This window comes from Lycium barbarum, chromosome 1, assembly GCF_019175385.1.
Source record: "Lycium barbarum isolate Lr01 chromosome 1, ASM1917538v2, whole genome shotgun sequence".
Taxonomy (NCBI): domain Eukaryota; kingdom Viridiplantae; phylum Streptophyta; class Magnoliopsida; order Solanales; family Solanaceae; genus Lycium; species Lycium barbarum.
The window spans coordinates 157,612,615-157,632,807 of record NC_083337.1 but is presented as its reverse complement, the minus strand read 5'-3'; the positions used below and the strand labels follow the sequence as shown (position 1 = coordinate 157,632,807).

General features: G+C 34.2%; 1 protein-coding gene across 1 annotated transcript; it reads right to left on the bottom strand.

Moving 5' to 3' along the window:
- Positions 1 to 15,912: 15,912 nt before the first annotated feature.
- On the bottom strand, positions 15,913 to 17,905 carry LOC132600066 (transcription factor DICHOTOMA-like). The gene is made up of 2 exons (XM_060313200.1): positions 16,239 to 17,905; positions 15,913 to 16,140 (listed from the first exon to the last, which is right to left on the bottom strand). The coding sequence occupies exons 1-2, from the start codon at positions 17,274 to 17,276 to the stop codon at positions 16,093 to 16,095; spliced, it is 1,086 nt and encodes a 361-aa protein (XP_060169183.1). The 5' UTR covers positions 17,277 to 17,905; the 3' UTR covers positions 15,913 to 16,092.
- Positions 17,906 to 20,193: the final 2,288 nt, after the last annotated feature.

The following is a 20,193-nucleotide window of genomic DNA, read 5'->3' as shown; positions in this document are numbered from 1 at the left end:
AAAAAGAAGAAAATGAAACTTATGGGTTTAATTATTAGTCTTCTTTAAATTAACTACCCATTACTAAACTAGATCTATTAATTCATTAAGGTTCATCTAAGTTAATAAACAAAGCAAACAAAGAGTCAGTTACATAATATGAATTAAATGCAGAAAACAAAATAAAAGAGCAGATACTATAAAAGGGTCCAGCCCGTTTTTGGGACTGCTGGAAACTATTTACTGTTAGGCTTCGGCCCAGCAGATTTCTTTTATGCGCTGCTACGGATCCGTGGCTGCTGTTGCTGTTCCTGCGTATTGGGCTTTGGCCCAAAAGTTTTATGGATCATTTTGTTGCGGACGGAGATGGACCGAGAGAAGTTCTCGTTGGGCTTTCAGCCCAACATCGAATGCGGAGGAAGAACGAGTCTCCCGGACTCGTATGCGATGTTCATACATAAAAAAAAAAAAAAAAGGATTAATATAGTGAAGATATGCAAGACACGCTGAAAGAAACAAGTAATCGGAACGAAATAAATCGTCACATAAACAATAAACATGAGCAGGACCTTCACACGCTAATATAGTAAAGCAATCTCAACAGACGACTGATTTAGATGTGTATATATGTTTATATTATGTACATACGTATATAATATATGATCAAACAACCCACACTTGCAAATGCACAAACGTATAAGAATTTAAACAAGCACATAATCATCACAACATTCATACATGTCTGAGCCCTTTATTCTTTCACTACTTTTTAATACAATTCAGAAACACCACAGCAGCTTAAACTGTACCAGCAGCAAATTAGCAAACTCAACGGTAAGGTAGCAACCCCTTTTTGCTTATTTCAGAAGTTTATACACTTAAAGGAATAACACTAATCATTGAAGAAAATTCTACACTTAGATAGGGATCGTGGACCTCAACAGCTACCTAATGCAAGATTTTTTAAACATGGTTCGAGTAGGACAGACAACACAGAGTTTAAGATTTTCACAACTGGCATATACACGAATGGATATAGGCAGTCCAGACAAGAGGTAATATATGGCGTAATTCAGATCTCATAGTTACATCCCAAGAATTTACCAAAAATAGAGATTGAATGATTCATTTTAACACGAAGGATAGGCAGCAGGACATTAAAAGTAGATTGGCAACAGATGAAACAAGATTGTAAGTTGATACCCATATCAAAGTTGCCTGGCAACATCTATTAGCATGGACTAATGATTAGTTTTTTTACAAAAGATGCTAAAACACAGTCATAGTGTAGCTATATAATCAAACTAGCAAATCTAAATTGACCAGATACTTCTCAACATAGCAGGATAGGAGGTGTAATGATCAGAGCCAGACCAGAAAAGAACCAAAATGTTTTGCAAAGATCACACTTAAATAGGGCCAGACCATCTACTATGCATCTTAATATGGTTTAAACCAACCAAAACCTTCGCTGTCATAAAGAATGAAGTACTCTAATAGATATAGGCCGAGAGGCACCGTGATAAACTAACACAAAAAAATGTTGTTCAGAATTCAAATCAAAATAACATTGTAATCTCAGCAACATCAATTAAGCCCTGGACTCAAGGTATACTAATCAAAGTAAAACAAGACAAAGCATTATAATAACTTATACAGATCAAATTATCGAACATGTTATTTGAATATCTAAGTGTTTTTCAGCAGTTTTAACTGAACAGGATACCAAGGTTGGCACAAGATTCATCAAACTACTCATTCCCATAGCTAGACAAATTCTGAAGGGACAGTACCCCATGAAGAAACAGGAAAAGTATGCTCTCTCACACATTTCTGAGCTTATACAACATACAAATCCACATACACTTGACATATACATGCTGAGTTTGGCTCATTGATATCACTAAATTAATCAATTATGTGGATAAATCCAGGTAATTTAAGAAGCAGGACTATAAACCATACATAAATGTCGATTACAGACAGTACCTCAATCCTATTTAAGCCATACAACAAGTATTTAAAGACTAAACATAGCATTAAAGTAGCATGTAACTGAACATATACTTGACTAAAGATTTAACTAACATACATGCTGATCATATAATTAACAAACTAAACACATAATCAGATTTAAAACAATAGGCTATTCAACAAAACCAAAAAAAATTGATTATACCACTTGAGGCTAACAATATTAATGCAACTACCTATCATCATATAACATATCACACATTCAACTAAGGCAGAATAATAAACACAGAATCAATCTAAGCTAGTCGCATAACTAACATCTAACCACTACATAAAAACTACAGAAAAATTAAAAGAGTCAAAAAATTTAAGGACCTTCTTCGGGTGCAGCGAAGTGGGTACGGGGGTCTTCGATTCACCTCGAAACACTTGAGACTCTGGTTTCAAATTTACTCGGACTCGAATCAGTTGCAAGGAACAAAAAGGAATCAGAATAATCTTTTGTTTTCGAATGAATATCCAAACGATATTAAAAACTTATGAAGACTTGATAATTTTAGACGTGAATTTGAAGCGATTAAAAGAAACTCAAAACTTTAGGGGATTTCTACAGCTAAACAAAATTTGTTCTTGGGAAACTTTGTGAATCCAAAAATCCCCCTTTCTTGATCCCACTCCCCCACTACTTATAGCTTTTTTTTTAGGTTTTTGTGTTGAAGAAGGAGAGAGGAGCGGGGGGGGGGGGGGGGGGGGGGGGGGGGCAAACGAAGGGCAGGCGTGGGGGACAAAACTAAATGGGGGGTGACAGTGAGGGTAACGTGGTGTAGTGGGAAGTGGAGGTGGCAGAGGTAACGTGGTGTAGTGGAGGTGTCAGACGCGTGGGATAGAGAAAAACAGTGGGGTGTGTGTGTGCGGCGGCTAGGGTTTAGGGGTAAAGGGAAAGGGAGTGGCAGAGAAGGGGATGGGGAGACGGTGGTGTAGTGGAGGCGATGGTGTAGTGGAGGCGACGATGGGGAGGTGGAGGAGACGGCGGATAGGAAGAGGAAAGGGGGGAAGGGAGACGAAGGCGCGGAGGTGAGAAGGAAAATGAGGGGAAACCCTTATTTTGAATATAATGGGTCAGACCCGGTCCATTTGTGGACTGGGTCAATTTTAGACCGGGTATTAAAAGAATGGGCTAGCGAATTAAAACACGGACTGTTTTAAAAAATTGAGATCAAAATATGGGCTGGTAAAAAATATTTATGAGTTGACTGGACTTTGATTTTGAATCCGATAAATCAAAATACGGACTGAGTGCAAGTAATAGTTTGGCTTCTAAATTTAAATAAAAGACCCATTTTAATTAACGATATACCGAGGGTGACAAAATATTGTTTAATACAAAATGTGTGATTATTAGGACTCGGGTAATAAAATTATATGGTGTTATAATAGCCATGCAATAATATTTTTTGAAAATCCACAGTAAAATAAATACTATTATTTAATTATGCAAAGATAAATGCGATGCGCATGCGTAAGCTGGTAAACTATCGAAATGATAAAAATTGTGAATTATAATAATAGTAATAAATAATAATAATAATAATAATAATAATAATAATAATAATAATAATAATGATAATAATAATAATAGTAACCGTAACAGAATAATGAAGTGCCGGTATTGATAAAAGGCTAATAATTATAGTAAAAAAAAAATATATGCATTTTTTAATTTTCTAAAAATATTAGAAGCGTAAATAGGTATTTTGGAGGAGAGGCGGGACAAAATTGGGTGTCAACAATACCACCACAGTATGTATATATATATATATATATATATATATATATATATATATATATATATATATAAGACGATGGTATTATAGAGGTTTTTTTCCAAGAAAAATGTATCTTTTTGAATAAAAATGAACATGATCATCCATAATACCATCTCACTATTTTTATATACCATGATGGTATCACAGAAGACTAAGAGGAGGACTGAAACAGTCTTTCATGATACCATCTCAGTATATTTATATACCATGTTGGTATCATAATTTTGGAGGCATCTCTGGTAAATAGATTTGATTTTTCCTAGGGTTACGAAAGCAATGAGAGTATGAGCGGGTAGTTTTTTTTATTTGAGAGGGCACGTGCATTCTTTCCCCTAGTTTTTGCACTCTTTAGTTCTATTGGATTTTAATCCCTTAAAACAAGGGGGAATGATGTATATATACATAAGAATAGGGTATATTCATAAAATATGACACTACTTTTCAGTTTACAAAACATATCAATAGATTTCTTACAAAATATATATGAAAATTTTCGCTCAAAACTTAAAATTTTCGCTCAATATTTTGGGTATGAAAATTGTATGAAATATGTATATCTCGCTCAAGGCTTACAAATTTGGCTCAATATTTTGTGTATGAAATATGTATATATCGCTCAAGGCTTAGAAGTCTCACATTTTTTGTATATGAAAATTGTATAAAAAGGTATGAAATATGTCTATAATTGTATAACTTTGGATAAAGTTCATATTTGGTATTTGTAAGTTTAATATAACTAGAACAACATTGTATACAACTTTCATACAATTTGAATCTCGCTTGGAATATCGGATGAAATTTAATGCAACTACAATAGCATTGCAACAGCTTTCATAAAATATTAATACAAATTTAATACAAAATTTCATTGTAGGAGTTTACTTTTACTGGTATCCATTTTTGAAGATACATAATGTGCTTGCACTTCTTGTTTTCTTGCAAAGTTGTTAATGGAGATTTCAGAGGCGAAACTTGTGGCTAGCAGTGATGATTTGCAATTCTCATGTCATTTGCAGTGACGATTTGCATCCAAATTTACTTAGCAGGGTTTCATAAATAAATCATGAAACACAGTTAGAATCATGGGTTGGGGCTGGCGGAAGTTCTACAGCAAAAGAATTTCGCCCCACCAACGAACGTCGTCGTCAGCTGCCACCGTTTATCACATTAGAACACCCCATTTTTCTCAGTTTCCGCACCACATCTCCATCCTGTAACCATCGTGAAACACCCCAAAATAGCCATCAATCCATCAACATAGCAGATCTGAAGCCATGGTTGAGTAGAACAGGGAGAGAAGGCGATGGCAGGGGTGGGGCGCATGCTCTGTTTCGGATGAAACAGAGAATAGAGAAAAGAGGAAGGTAGGGTGGGCTTTTTATTTTATTTCAGATCTGGTATGTTTTGTAATTAAGTTGTTATTTTTTGTAAATAAGGAAAAGTATCCTTATATGTTGTAATATATTGTCTTAAATAGTATTATTAGGTCATTTTCCGTTAAAACAACTGCTGTATACTATCGGGCCTGCAGTGGACCAAACATAGACTTGGGCTTTACTTACTCTTTGGGATGCAGGCCCATCACAGAAAATCGAGTTCTCCTAATTACCTATTTTTAAGATATATCCTATTCCTAATTCTTACACTAAGGATCATGTTCGAGTTGCACCCTCCGCAGTGAAATTATTTGGTGATATTTGGCACCAAAAGTAGAAGGCACTACGTACATTAACAATGTCCACCATGGTGCTTGCTAGAATGATGTATGTATAAAATGGGATATGATTGTCCCTATTTTGGGGTTGTCTTTAAATTTTGTGCTTCGATTAAAAAAGTGGCCGAAAATATCTTGAGGTTTTGGGTTCTAACCCCAGCTCAGTCAAAAATAAAAGGAAAAAAATTCAGAAATATACATGTTGGTCACTTACATTGCAAAAAATAGCCCAAAACATACATTACAAAAAATCACTCAAAATATACTGATATATACAGACATATATAGACACTTATATCAATATATACAAACATATAAGAAGGCAAAGAAAGAGAAAGAGTGAGAGAGAAAAGTTTGGGTCATTTTTTGTAAGAATTAAAAAAAAGGTCAATTTTGATAGCATTGTTGTACCAATTAACATACAGTGTAATTTTCTCAAAAAAAAAAAAATCTGCGAGGCAAAGTTTAAGAATAACTTAGGCAAAGGTTATGCCTTATAAGATAGGACTTAGTTTAGGCATAACTTAGAACTACAGATTAAAGCATAACCTTTGCCTTAAGGCATTCTGCCTTATAAGGTATAATTAAATTCTGCCTTATAAGGCAGGACTTTCGCGAAATCTTGCCTTGCGATTTTTTTTTATTTACTGAGCTAGGGTTCAAACCCATAATTTTGGAGTATTTTTTATCACTTTTTTAGGCGAAGGGAAAAAATAAAGACCAACAATTTGAGGGGCAAAAATTAAAGACATTGCCTTTGAAAGGCAATCCGCGCAAAAAACTGTAAAATTTAACCAAAAAATTTAACCAATAGAAATATGATCCGCTTAACCTGCCTAAGTTTGAGGGATTTGGGCTATACATAAATTATTTGGCGGGTCTGGCTATCATTTTTTTGCGCGGATTGCCCTTCTTTTGGGGTGGTCTTTAAATTTTGCCCCTCATATTTGTGGTCTTTAAATTATGCCCCTCATATTGCTGGTCTTTAATTTTTGCCCTTTGCATTGCAACTCTAAGCGCTCACGCAGAAATCATGAGGTTCTGAGTTCGAACCCCCGCTCAAGCATAAATTAAAAAAAAATAAAAAAATTGCAAGACAAGGTTTGGGTCGGGTGTTTGCCGGACCCAGCATACTCTTGTTAAGGAATTACCAAATTTATGCCGGACCCGGCATACTCATGCGTTATGGGCAGACTTGGCATAAGTATGCCGGGTCCGGCATAACTTTGGTAATTCCTTAACAAGTTTATGCCGGTGGGGGCATACTTTTAATGGGCAAATTTTTATGCCGGACCCGGCATAAACTTGTAAAGGAATTACCAAAGTTATGTCGGACCCGGCATACTTATGCCAAGTCTGCCCATAAGGCATAAGTATGCCGGGTCCGGCATAACTTTGATAATTCCTTCACAAGTGTATGCCGGTGGGGGCATAACGAAATTTAAACTCTGCCTTGCGAATTTTTTTAAAAATTTTGATTGTGTGGGGATTCGAACCTAGAACCCATGAATTTTAGCCGATGGGCAAAATTTAAAAATTTTAAATATGAGGGGCAATTCTGCCCTCTGGCTATTAGCACATGGTTTGTGCCAAATTGGCAGTCTGTGAAGCCCAAATACAATTATGAGAACTTAAGAAGATTGACACTTATATGCCACTCTATTGACGGCTATTTAGCCAACAACTGGCGTTAGACCGTATCGGCCAAAATTTGTGCTAATTTAACCCGTTTGGGAAACTCATGTGCTCAAATTAGTTCGTACAAATTAGTCTTGTAATACTTGCTCTTTCCCATTATGTGTTGGTGTTTGATTATACACATAATTTTAAAAGGAAAAAATTTTAAATTTAATTTGTGATCTAAAATAAATTATACACATTTGTAACTATAAGCAATCTCATTAATAAATGAAGAGAAGTTTAAGTTGCATTATTTCAAAATTTTAAAAAATGCAACTATTTTTTGAACAAATTAAAAAAAAGGGTCACGTAAAATGATCAATGAATAATATATTATACTTCTTTTAAAACAATGCGCACGTTTGTGTACAGTAACTTAGTGGGAAAAATTGAGTTTTGGGCTAATAGTATGCTTTATCTATAGGAGTAGGTTTGGTCCCTCAGATATAATTCTAAACATATTTAATTCCTTATTTATGGAAATAAGTTTATTTTGGTCCCTCGAATATAATGCTTAGCATATTTAATTAGGCAATTTGCAGGATTGTCGTCGCTGAGGGTGGTCTTTAATTTTTGTCCCTCAAATTGGTAGTCTTTAACTTTTTCCCTTTGCTAAAAATCCCTTGGTTTCTGGTTCGAACCCCTTCTCATTCAAAAAATTTTAAAAAAATTGCAAGGTAGAATTTTTGGATTCGCAAGGTAGAGTTTTGCCTTAAGGAAAAATTTGCAAAATTCTGCCTTGAGGCAAATTTAACAAAAAGAATGTGCATGGCTAGATTTTTTTTATTTTTTTTATTGAGCTGGAGTTCGAACTCACAATCTCGGGGTATTAGGCGTAGGGCAAAACTTAAAGACCACTAATTTGAAGGACAAAAATTAAAGATCATCCCAAATGAAGGACAATCCGCGCAAAAAAATGTATTTAATCCGTTAACAATGCTAAAGTGGAGCACTTTTGGTCTCCCTAACAGAACCCGTTTAAAAAGTAACGGTGCTAAACTCATGTGACACTGACGTGACTTGCAAGAAGCTAAACCCATCGAACAAAAATACTAAATTCATTTGCCTTTACGCCCAACTTCATATGAAGAAACACTTCACCAGAAAAAGCCCTAGCCTCTCTGTTGAAAGCTTCAATTGGCTGGAAAAAGAAGAAGCAGATTTTTTAAAACAGGCAAAAACTTTATCTAATATATTGAAATTTAAATTCACATGCTTCCCAAAAAAATTGGACCGATTCCACCAATTAAGATGATTTATACCAGTTGTTAAAAAAAAATTGATTTTTTTAAAAATATTTAACAAAAAAAAAAAGTTATATTCACCGGCTTCCAAAATAGGTGGATTGGTTCCATGTGTGCTGCCAGATTACTGTTTAAGAGTTGTTTACCAACCATATGAACCAAATATTACGAGTTGCTTTGCTAATATTTTATATGAGATTTGTTACCTTATCAAAAAATATATTGTATGAGTTGCATTTTTTTAGAGAAATGACAGCTTTGCATTTTGTCCGATGGATTTAGCCTCTCACGAGTCAAGTGAGTGTCATAAGAGTTTGGCACCGCTATTTTTAAACGGGTTCTATTACGGAAACTAAAATTTCTCCATTTTAGCATAGTTAAGCAATTAAATATGCGTAGCGTTATATTTGAGAGACCAAAATGAACCTACTCTCATATGTAAGGGATCAAATATACTCGGGGTTATACTTGAGGGACCAAAATGAACCTACTCCTATAGATAAGGGATCAAATATGCTCGGGATTATAATTGAGGGATCAAAATGAACCTACTACCATAAATAAGGGATAATTTTAGTCCAAAACTCTTGGGAAAAATCCATAGGTCAAAAACCCTAATAATGGCTGCTTCCATCTAAGGACAATGGGGACCATGAAGGACTGGTTGGTACTGGGCTTGGTGGTCTTTGCTGAAATATCACGTTTGCAAATATCTTCTCTTCCATATGTTCATTAATGTGTCAGGAAATTAATGTTTTATGTTGTGGCCACTTTATTATATATACTTTTCCAAGTGTATAAATATCGGTTTACCCGAAATAAGCTATATTGACTCCGTTCCATCCATCCTTCAGAAAATATCTAAAGTGCGCGATTGTATAATGTGTTATCTGATCATGTCTCTGTGGTAAGTATTTAAAATTTTGGAAAAGTCTAGATTACATTTGATAAATGTCCCAGCTTTAATTTCTTAAAGAATATTTTGTAACATTATTAGTTTCTTCTGGTTGTTTGTTCAATATGGAACATGATGGTCACAATATTCAACAGTTAGTAATTGATAAACTTGCAGAAGTACGTAAGAGCAATATCAAAAGCATGCATTGCAGTTACTTATATGTTTAATGTGTTAGACTATTAACCAAGTATCTCGATAATCAAATTAGAATTTATTTGAAAACCGATAGACCAAAGCAGTTATCCCAAAATTATATGAACTCCAAATAAGGCAAAGCATTGACATTAGCTAACTCGTTTTCATGTCTCTAAAGCTTTCTTTGCTCTGGGAAAAAAAGCTCTTGTTCGTGTCCTGCTGGTCAAAATTACTGCTATAAACGCAATATTTGGAGAAAATTAAATAAGGGAACTCAGCGAATTCATGTTTAGAAGCTAGAAAAATTTAAGGGGAAGTTACATAAATACAAGTAAATAAGTAAAATATTTTATAATCTACAACTGTTAACTAAATTACATAATCTACAATATATACTCTATATTTAGGGTATATGTATAATTTTAAACCATAAATAAAAAATGTTGCTATGAATAAAAGGCTAATAATAAGGAGTTTTCTATATTAGTGATAACCAAAATAAATACATGTCAAAACACATTAATTACTTTTCTAAACATCCCAATACGCTCAGCTAGCATTAATCCAAAAATAGTATACTACTGTTTATATATAATATTATTTTTTATGTATATTAACTAGTATATACTATATATAAAATAATTTCTTATGTTTATATATAATAATTTCTTTGACCACATAAATTATTGTATATATTAGGCATATATCGTTTACTATATTAAATAAATACAAATATAAATTTAATTGAGTTAATTTTCCTATTTCATGGAAGAGAGAGAAAAAATTAAATAGTAAATATGTGATGGCAGAAAGGAAACCAAGTTTAATGGGATGGGGTGTCAATTATTAATTAAGATCCTATTTTAGTGGTAATCCATAAGTAATTATATTATTCTATCTATATATTGTATATTGTAGACTTATATGTTATTGTAAAGTACAATTGGTTGACACATACAGTAATATATTCATATATTAAGTATATCGTAATATTATACACTATATACACAAGTAATATTATTATATTATGTACTATATTTAATATACAAACTTAAATATACTAATTTCTGCTATTATATTCACAAACATTTTGTTATCATCTTTTCAGTTTAATCTACCAATTTGAATATACCATATACTTTCTAAGGTATATTTTCATGTACATTTCTTATACCATATTTCCATATATCATATCTTTTCATGTACTTTTTTTAATATTAATATATTTAAATAATTTCTTTTAGTCACAAAAAAATAATTGAATCATCATCAAGTGAAATTAAAAAAAGAAGAATAAAAAGGAGGAAACAAAAGGAAAAAAAAGTCTTCTTAAAACGTTAGATAGAATATGGTATTTAAAGTTGATTTTGTTATGTTTATTTGAAAAATTACATTCTAATGATTTTGAAAAAAAGAGAAAGTAAAAAGTGGATATCCATTAATGTTAGTAACTCCTAAAATTAAGTATTATTGATATTTTAGGAATGTAAAAAGTTATATTTTTGTAATTAAGAAGTTAAATTTTTGAATAAGTTGTATTTATGTAATTTTTTTAATGTAGTTGTAATCTTTTTAATTACAAATTAAAAAGTTATATTTGTGTGACTTTCCCAAAATTTAAAGCGATTCATAACTATTAAATTTAGGATTTATACTTAGCTAAGAAACATTAACCTCCGAATGAGTAGTGATTTCTTATGGATCGGCATGGGGCTACAAATTAGCCCATAAAATATTCCGTTCAACGTGTTCAAATACTTGTATACATTGGGGTTCATTTGCACGATTGTCCTTCAAAGGCAGTGGTCTTTAATTTTTGCCCTTTAAATTGGTGGTCTTAAATTTTTATCCTTAGTTAAAAAAAAATTGGTTTCGAGTTCGAATCACCGGTCAGTCAAAAAAATTTTAAAAAAAAATCGCAAAGTAGAGTTTTGAATGTAAAACTCTAGCTGAGGCAGAGTTTCAAATATCTACCTTAAGGTTGAGTTTTGCATGCAAAAGTCTGCCTAAGGTAGAGTTTTGCATTCAAAAACCTCTGCCGTGCGATTTTTTTTTCTTAAACTGAGCTGGGTTTCGAACCCAGAACCTTGAAATATTAGGCGAAGGCCAAAAATCAAAGACCACCAATTGAGGGTCAAAAATTAAAGACCAATGCCTTTGAAGGGTAATCCACACAAAAAAAAAAAAATGTACATTGGGCAGGACTTATTTTCGAGACAGGTCAATTCGGGCATCCAACCCAACCCATCTAGAAATTGGGTTGATCTGAGCTAAATTGGAATGACTTGGGGATCATTCACACAAATGCCCCTATTTTGGGGTGGTCTTTAATTTTTCCCCTCAAATTTGTGGTCTTTAATTTTTATCCTTCAGCACTTTAAGTAACAAATAAGAGGACGAAAGTATCTCTGACACCGAAATAACAAACAACCTTTCGCAGGGCATAAGTTTATATTTACGCATCATAATATCTCACAAGTTATGCCGGATACGGCAAAACTTTCAAAACTAACACAAAAAATGGCCAAAAACATATCAAACTCCACAAAAATAGGCACGTAACTCAACAAGAATAGAACTATGCCCCAACAAGCACTGAACTTCAGTTTTTGATCACTATAATAAATTCTAGAAATATTACACAACTTATGCTCCATATCTTAATTTCTGGAGAACTTTTGCCTAGGAAGAAAATATTCAATTTCAAAAGATTAAAAAGAACCTCTATAAATATTACACTGACTTATGTTGGGAGGGCATAATGTTTTTTTAAAAAAAAAAAAAAAAAAAAAAACAACAACAGTACACAGACCCACATATCTATTCTATCATCCACATTAGCTACCAAATTTTTTTTTATCTCCAAGACATGTGTGGGATATGTTCATTTCTTGCTCCCCACTTTTATATTTATTCGTCATGGTTCATTTAACCTGCCCAATACATTGCCTTTCTCCTTTCATTTCATCTCGCCCCTTCTTCAAGCTTTATTACCACTCTCATTAAGCAATCATTTTGCCGATACTATTGTTCCTTGGTTCTGGAGGCCCGCCAAATTTATTCTCACTTCTTGCTTTTGTGAGTGCTATTTTTCCTGTCTTGTTTCATTACAGCTACAGAACTAATGCTGTTATATATGTTTTTCTTTTCTTTTCGGAAACTCCAGAAAAACTCGCCGCCGCTACTCTTCGGATGCGCACTGGGTAAACCCCCACTGTGGAATAGCCTGCAAACCCCACAAGGGATGTAAATCGCACTAGGCAAGCCCTATGCGACAGGCTCGACTGAGAAGGCATTAGGGGGGTTCGAATCCACGACCTCCCTTAGGGAGGCCTCCCCTCAAACCAACTCAGCCACACCTGAAGGTGTGCTGTTATATATGTTATTATTTGTGCTGCCTAAGATTTCTTAATTTTGTGACTCCTAAGACTGATTCTCTAAGCAAATTGACTTGGAGAAAGACCAATTACAACAAGGCTTCAAGAAGAAGGTATTCTAATATTTCAAACATGGAGGACTATATATTAATGATCCATGTGAAAGTTAAAGGATGACTTTGAATCTAAAGCCAAAGATAAAGGACCATTTTGAACTTTTCCCACAAGATTAATTATCGCTAAAATTTCTCGAAAAGAAAAATATACTCTATCTATGTAGATAGAATTAAAAGGAGAATTAAAAGGAAATGAGGAAGGGAATTATTACATGGGAATATAACATCTACCAACTTGGTGGAGGTACGGGCAATTCACTGAGTGTGCTACCCTTGATTCCGCATAAACAGATAAGTTGCAATAATCATCTTAAGCTAAGCTAATTAATCTCTCCATCCCAATTTATGTGATATAGTTTGACTAGACGTTAAGAAAAAAATAAAGACTTTCAAAACTTGTGGTCTAAAACTGGTTGTATATCATTTCATTAAGGGTAAAAGGGGATGTTTTAAATTAAATTATTTCTAAAATACAGAAATATATCATTTTTTGTGGGATAAACTAAAAAATAAAGTGTCACATAAACTGGGATACAATTTTTATCTTAAGATTGTTCCATTAGCTGTTAATAATGGCAAAATGCAATTCTGCGAGTTCAAATGAAAACATTTTATCGAAAATTTCAAATAATCGTCATATGTAATTGACCCATTAGTGGGTCGGGCCAATAAAATGATTTAAATGGTTACTTGTTTATTTCTTATAATTTTAGATTAAAAGCTAAATGACTTTCTAAGTGAAACACTTATAATTGTGTGACCATCTGAGATACTATCTCTCTTCTATATAACAAGCATTATCTTCTGTCAAACTTTCATTTAATTTCAGAAAATTTTGCTCAAGTAGCACAAAGACCGATTATATATACGTTAAAATTAAATCAGTAAAGGGCTTGATTAAAATTTAGTGGGGTACAAATTAGCTGCCATATTCATGACCCTTCATCAGACACTGGTCAGATTCAACTATTCGAAATTTTGTCTTTGACTTATTGCTCTGAATTAATACTAAGGGGTAATCATTTATACTTCCACGCACGAACAAGCTAGAACAAGTGAATTTAGTCATAAGGAGTAAAGAAACTAAGAAGTCCTAGTTATAAAGACAGCTGCCATCTTTTTCCGTTTGATATGCCATTTGAAGGCCAAAACATACTGATACAAAATCTTGCTTATATTCAAGCTACTGATTTAAAATCACAAGACGATCATTTGAGCTCCCACTTTAGTTTCTTTACCCTTTATGTGGTCTAGAATTGTTCAGAATTATACGTAAACAATAAGAACCTATTGAAAGCATTAATTGTTCAAGGATGTCTTTCATTCGAGCTCTTTGTAATTTTTTGTTCATCGTATCCTTCATTGTACTGCATATAGAGTGACAAGAAGTAGCATTTTTATGCCTTAAATTATTGAGACTAGGAAAAACGAAAAACTTAAGAGGCTGCAAATAAGCTTTTCTGATGGATTTAATTATAAAGGTTGTCCTAAAACCTCTTTTGACTTGTATGTTTGTTGTCAATACTCAATAGCTATGCAAATACTAAACGCATCTCTTATAAAATATATGAATTAGCAAGGGTTTTCGCAGGCATGTTAAATCGGGCCCAAAACAAGGAAAAAGAAGTAGAAAGCTGTTCTGCCATTTCCAAGAAGCAAACCAAACAATAAAACATATATAGGGAGGAGCATAATAGTCTGATTTTCTCTCTTTATTATATATTGTTTTAATTATTTTGTTTATGTTTTTAGTGAAATTAAGCTGGTAGGGCTCTTTTAGTGACTTGGATTACATGAAAATAAATTTGATTATAATCCTTGGTATTATCTCATACTCCATTTGGTTGATTACATATATTTTTATTTTCTGTGTAAGTAATCCTATATTTTCATACATTGTTCAAAGTGGGATAACAGGTGAAGTTTTTTTTTTCCTTAAATGAACACCACTCTTCCATTGACATGATGAGTACTTGACCAAAATTGCTTTTTCTTTTAATCAAAAGTGTTATCCATTGCTCATCGATGTGGAAAAAATTTTGAGTTTGGCATGCCAAACTTTTTATATGATCATTGAGATGAATCTACTATTCTTTGACCTTTGCCCTACCCAAAAGTGAGAGCTCAGAATACCTATGATTCTAAGGCTGTTAGAAGGTTTGGTTAGTTTGTATTTAGACGATGGTAGGCTCCATCTTTCCATATTTACAACGCCTCTAATAACTTGTCTAGCGAGTTCAAGGAAGGAGTTGAAGATATTTAGTTCCTCTAAATCATATGGCTAGGGGATGCAAGTTTTTTCAGCAGATTGGTTTCTATGTAGCAATGGTTAATTTTAAATCCAAGTTCTTCAACTAGCTTTTTAATCTCTCTGGTAACTTTGTCTATCCTCCAAGGTGGATTCCATTCCCCACTTATAAAATTTGCAAGCAGCAGGGAGTCTATTTCTCCCCAAATTGTGTCATATCTTTTTGATGCATTCATACTTGTGTCCAAATAACATGGCTGCTGAAGATGACTTCAATGAAAGGTCTTTGGACTCTTTTCGAATGAAGATAATTTGATAAGGATATTTGACGAGAAGATTAAAGGACAAAGAGACCAAAATATAAACAAGTAGTGCCAAGAGTACATGTATTTGAACTCTTATCTGAACAAGAAAAAAGGTTATCAAGCTAGTCCCAACAGAAAAATGAAATTGACTTTGTTGGATTCAAATTTAGTGTATTGGATCTAGTCTATCAATGTAAAATGAATTGAGGCGATCTGATCTCAGTTCTCCAAATTTGACCCACTGGGGATTTGGCCTAGCTTTCCCTATGTTTTTGTATGCTTATCTGCTTATGAACTCCGCCACTTTGTGGTAGTTTTATTTAAAGCGAAAATGAAAAAAAAGAGACACAGCGCTATGTGCAAAGAAAGTTATTTCATAAAAGAAATGCACAATTTAAAGTACAAATCTATGCACAATTTAAAGTACAAATCTATGTTACATTACCAACAGAAAGAGGTGACATTCTTCTGGGCCGAGTAGCACAAAATTGAAGAAGGAACTTTGTCTGCTTAAAATTTCGAATTTCTTGCCCTAGTTAGGTTTCCCAGAGCTTTGCACCAAATTGGAAGTCTGTTAATTGATGCTGCAGGAGAAATAAGTAAATGAGTATAAAACAACAACCTTCAAATTTAAATAATCTCTATGTCATGTCGTTTAATTATAACAAAGTCTGAAACCCACCTCATGGGAAATTCCGGCATTTTGTTGATAGCTGAAGTTGGGAAATGAGTTCCAATTTTCATTAACCACCAAATTAGAGTCGTTAAGCTGCTTCTCTTGATGGGAGCTGAGTTCTTCAATTTCATCTGCAACTACATATGGAGAACTATTCATGTTCCCATCTTTGAAGGGCCTCCAATTAACCATATTGGCTTTGGATTTACCAATTAGGCTATTTTTTTTATTTTTTGTTCTCTCTCTAGCTCTGGCTCTTGCTTGATTCCTTGATTCCCTTGTAAGACGATCAAATGCAGCTCTACAAGCGGTTTTATTAGCCTTCTCCTTGATCTTCTGCTCCTTGTTAGCAGTTTCCTTCTTTTTGTCATTAATATTATTAGAAGAAGTTTCATCAGTTCCTGATATAACTTCACACTCAGAAATAGAATTAGATGCACAAATTGCACCAACTCCAGCAGTAGTACTACAGCTTTGTTTGTTAATATGAGAAAGGGCTCCTCCATTGACTTTGGTCAGCTCTTCGATTGCGGACTCTGACTTATTAAGCAACCATTCTACGGTTTTGCTGGCCTTATCGAACCCCAACAAGTCTTGCAAAGCAAAAAACCTGCGAGCTGCATCAATGGAAAGTCTCATCCTTCGATCTCTCGGGCCACGAGCGGTGTTGATTTTGCTGTGCCTATCTCTATTTGAACCTCTCTTGTTTTTGGGGATCCTTTTACTAATTGTGCTACTCATCATGTCAACTCCTCCTTTGTTTTCGCCGCCTTCTACTATATGATTGCTAGTAGTAGCAGTTTCAGTATTGTAAGGAATTTTTACACTACCAGTGCAATTTGAAGGATTGGTAACAGTGTCGGTGTTGTCAACTAATAAGATGTCAAGACTTTGATCTTCCATCAAGGGAGCTTCTTGTTGGAAGTGGTCGTGATAACTTTGAAAGAATAGTTCGAGTTCATATTGAATCGGAGAAGGGATATTGTGGTATATAGACGACAAAATGGGGCTGTAACTGCAGTTATTGTTGCTTGGAGGATACATTTTTCTAGGAGTAGATATTTTACAGCACCTGGAAAATTATCAGTAGCTGTAGCTTGAGAGGCTATGTGGTGGGACTAGATCTTGAGAAAGCTTGACTGGAATAAACACAGTAAAACCTCTTTTGATTTGGCTAATTAAGCAAAGCTAAAACAAGAAGGAAAAGGGTATTAAGAATATTGAGAGAGACTAATCATCATTCACTTAGTAGATGTTGATTTTTCCCCTTTTATTTTCCTAGTTCTATGTCCTCGTGGCTCTACTTATACAGTAATAAGAGAGAGGAGCAAAGACTTGAACTATGTGATTGACCTTATCATTTTTTTCTGCTTGAGAACGACGGCTTGTCAAAATGTAAGTTTGGTTTTTGATATGTGAGTACTAATTATGAATATATCTATATATATATATAGAGATGTAGCCCTGTGTGTGTGTGTCTAGCTACAACTGGAGCTTGAGAAAGGCATGTGGCTATATTGTGGAAGAGAGCTGTAGGAAGAATATAATTTTACCAGATAACAAGAGCCACAATTCCCCTCCATCTTTATAGCAATTAAAGCAAAAGTTGGAAAGGGAAAGGAAATGGAAATAGCAAAACAAGTGCTCGTAGCAAGAGAGTGTGGCGGTATCTTTGGAAGTGAATGGATATGAATGACTTGATATTGTGCCCCTTCACGTGATATCAGCTGACAGATAGAGAAAAACCATTCTCTCCCCCACCTCCCTTCAACATTAACCCTAGACCAGTCACCTCCACACCCTACCCCTACGCCTCTCCCCCCCCCCCCCCCCGCTTATATTATGTTTGACAACAATACAGCGCACAAGGGTTGGCTAAGCGAGTGATTTTTTACGTGCCACACCTGAAATCGATTCACTTCTTAGTTAGGAGCTTGTCGCATCAAGCTTACCTAATGCAGTTTACATCTCTCGTGTGGTTTGAGAAATATAATATTAATGTAATTTAATTAACTTGATATATTAGGTTATTCTATTATTTTTCTGGTTATCGTATCAAAATTGGGATTAAAAGTCACTCCTATTTAATTTGTTATTGCATATCATGAACTTGCTAGCTATTGCACAAAACTTAAATTAAAAAAGGATTGATACATAAATATAAATAAATAAATAAATAAAAAGAAGCAGTCGTAATCAAAGCAAATAAAAAAACAGCTTGCATGCGACCTTTCCTGGCTTTGAATCTCGACTGTAAAGGAAAGAGGATAATAATGGGTTACTGCGTTTGAAATTAACAACGCGTGCCTTTGTCTAAACTCGACAAGGACAATTATTTATTTCACTTGTGGAGAGATCATAAAACCCAGCTTGATGAATTAATGAAACCTAGAGTATATATTAGTACTGATATTAGTGGAAATGAAGGACTAAATTGCAAATGCAACTTTTGACCTGGCTAGGGTTCTCAGCACATGTCGCTTTCAGTAAAAAGAGAACCCTATCTCTTCCCCCCACTTATCCGCTTGTCTCTTCCCTTACCTTTTCTCCATTCATCCGTACTATATCATTTAATCAAACACGACTTTGGCAGTCTATTTATTGTATTGTGAAGTGAGTGATCACTGATAGAGATGGATTTCGATGCGTAGAGCCAAAATAGCTTTTAGATATACAGTATACCATATTCCCCAACCCCGGCCTCCTCACCCACCCACACACCCAGTGGCGAAGGAATTATCATTACTATAACATTCAAAATATAAAGAAATGAAAGACTAGTTAAAAAGTCAAGGAGGTTCGAACATGTGTGTGTATATATATATATAACATAATTTTGATTTTGTACATACGATATAACTTTTTGATGAAGGAGTTTAGATGAACTCCTTTGCAGTTTCTAGCTCCACCCGTGCACCCACCATCAGTAACGAATCTAGCCACAGCTTTGCAGGCAGGAGGAAATTCAGAATTTGAATTTTATGGGTTGGGGATGTCACTAAACTTACGGATCACTGGAGTTGTTGAATTCAAATTTTAGTACTTTACATGTTTAATGGAATAGATTTTTAGCATATATACAAATTTGAGTCCAAATTACTAGATTATGCTGAACCGATTACTTCTAGTGTGTATATATGCAAAAGATATAAATAAACTTAGTTAAATATATATTTCAGAACTCATAATCCACAACATCAGCATTTAAATTCCTTGGATCCTCCACAGCCCAACTCCCCACACGTAAAAAGAAAAAAAGAAGCTCTCCACACATAAAAAATAAAAAATAAAAAAGAAGCTCTCCACACATCTCTAGACTTTTTCCTTTGTTCATTTTTATTAGTCAATGGAAATTAGCTTTGTGCTTGTACTTGCCACAGATGTTCACAAGAACTCCTTTTCTCCATCAACCTTCATTTTCATGCCAGGAGAACTACTTTTGAAAATGGTGATAGTCCTTTTCCAGAAGTGTAAGAATCCGGTTTGCACGGCACTAACACTACTTTCCATATATGCATGCTGCATTTGTAAAATGCTCTACCACTTTTTCAACCCTCATTCACAAGCCCTAAATAGCCAGACCAGCGGAAGGAGTTTGTCCAATTTTATAATTTGGACTTTATATGTAGCAGCAATTATGGGACCACACAGGAAATCGTGATGTAAGCTGCGGTGTGGGGTTGTTATTCTGCTGTTTCTTTCAAAAAAATTGAGATGACTGTGAACCAAAAATCGGGAAGATGAAATGTACCATTTGAGTCACGGCCTGGTGTGACTACAAGAGCATATAAACCTATATAGTGAAGTGCTATCATTTCCGTGGACAAAGAGAAACTTAAAATAGCCTTATTCTTTTAAATTTACTAATACCTTTTTTTTGCTCTTGGATTCTACCAAAAGCCAGAGATGTTAGGTGTAGAATCAGTACCCTTTAAAACATACGTCTACGGCTCTACTCTAT

Coding starts and splice junctions, on each gene's coding strand:
- LOC132600066 (XM_060313200.1), bottom strand. CDS start 17,276: ATGTATCCTCCAAGCAACAATAACTGCAGTTACAGCCCCATTTTGTCG. Junction 16,141..16,238: donor ATGCCGGAATTTCCCATGAG/GTGGGTTTCAGA, acceptor TTTCTCCTGCAG/CATCAATTAACAGACTTCCA.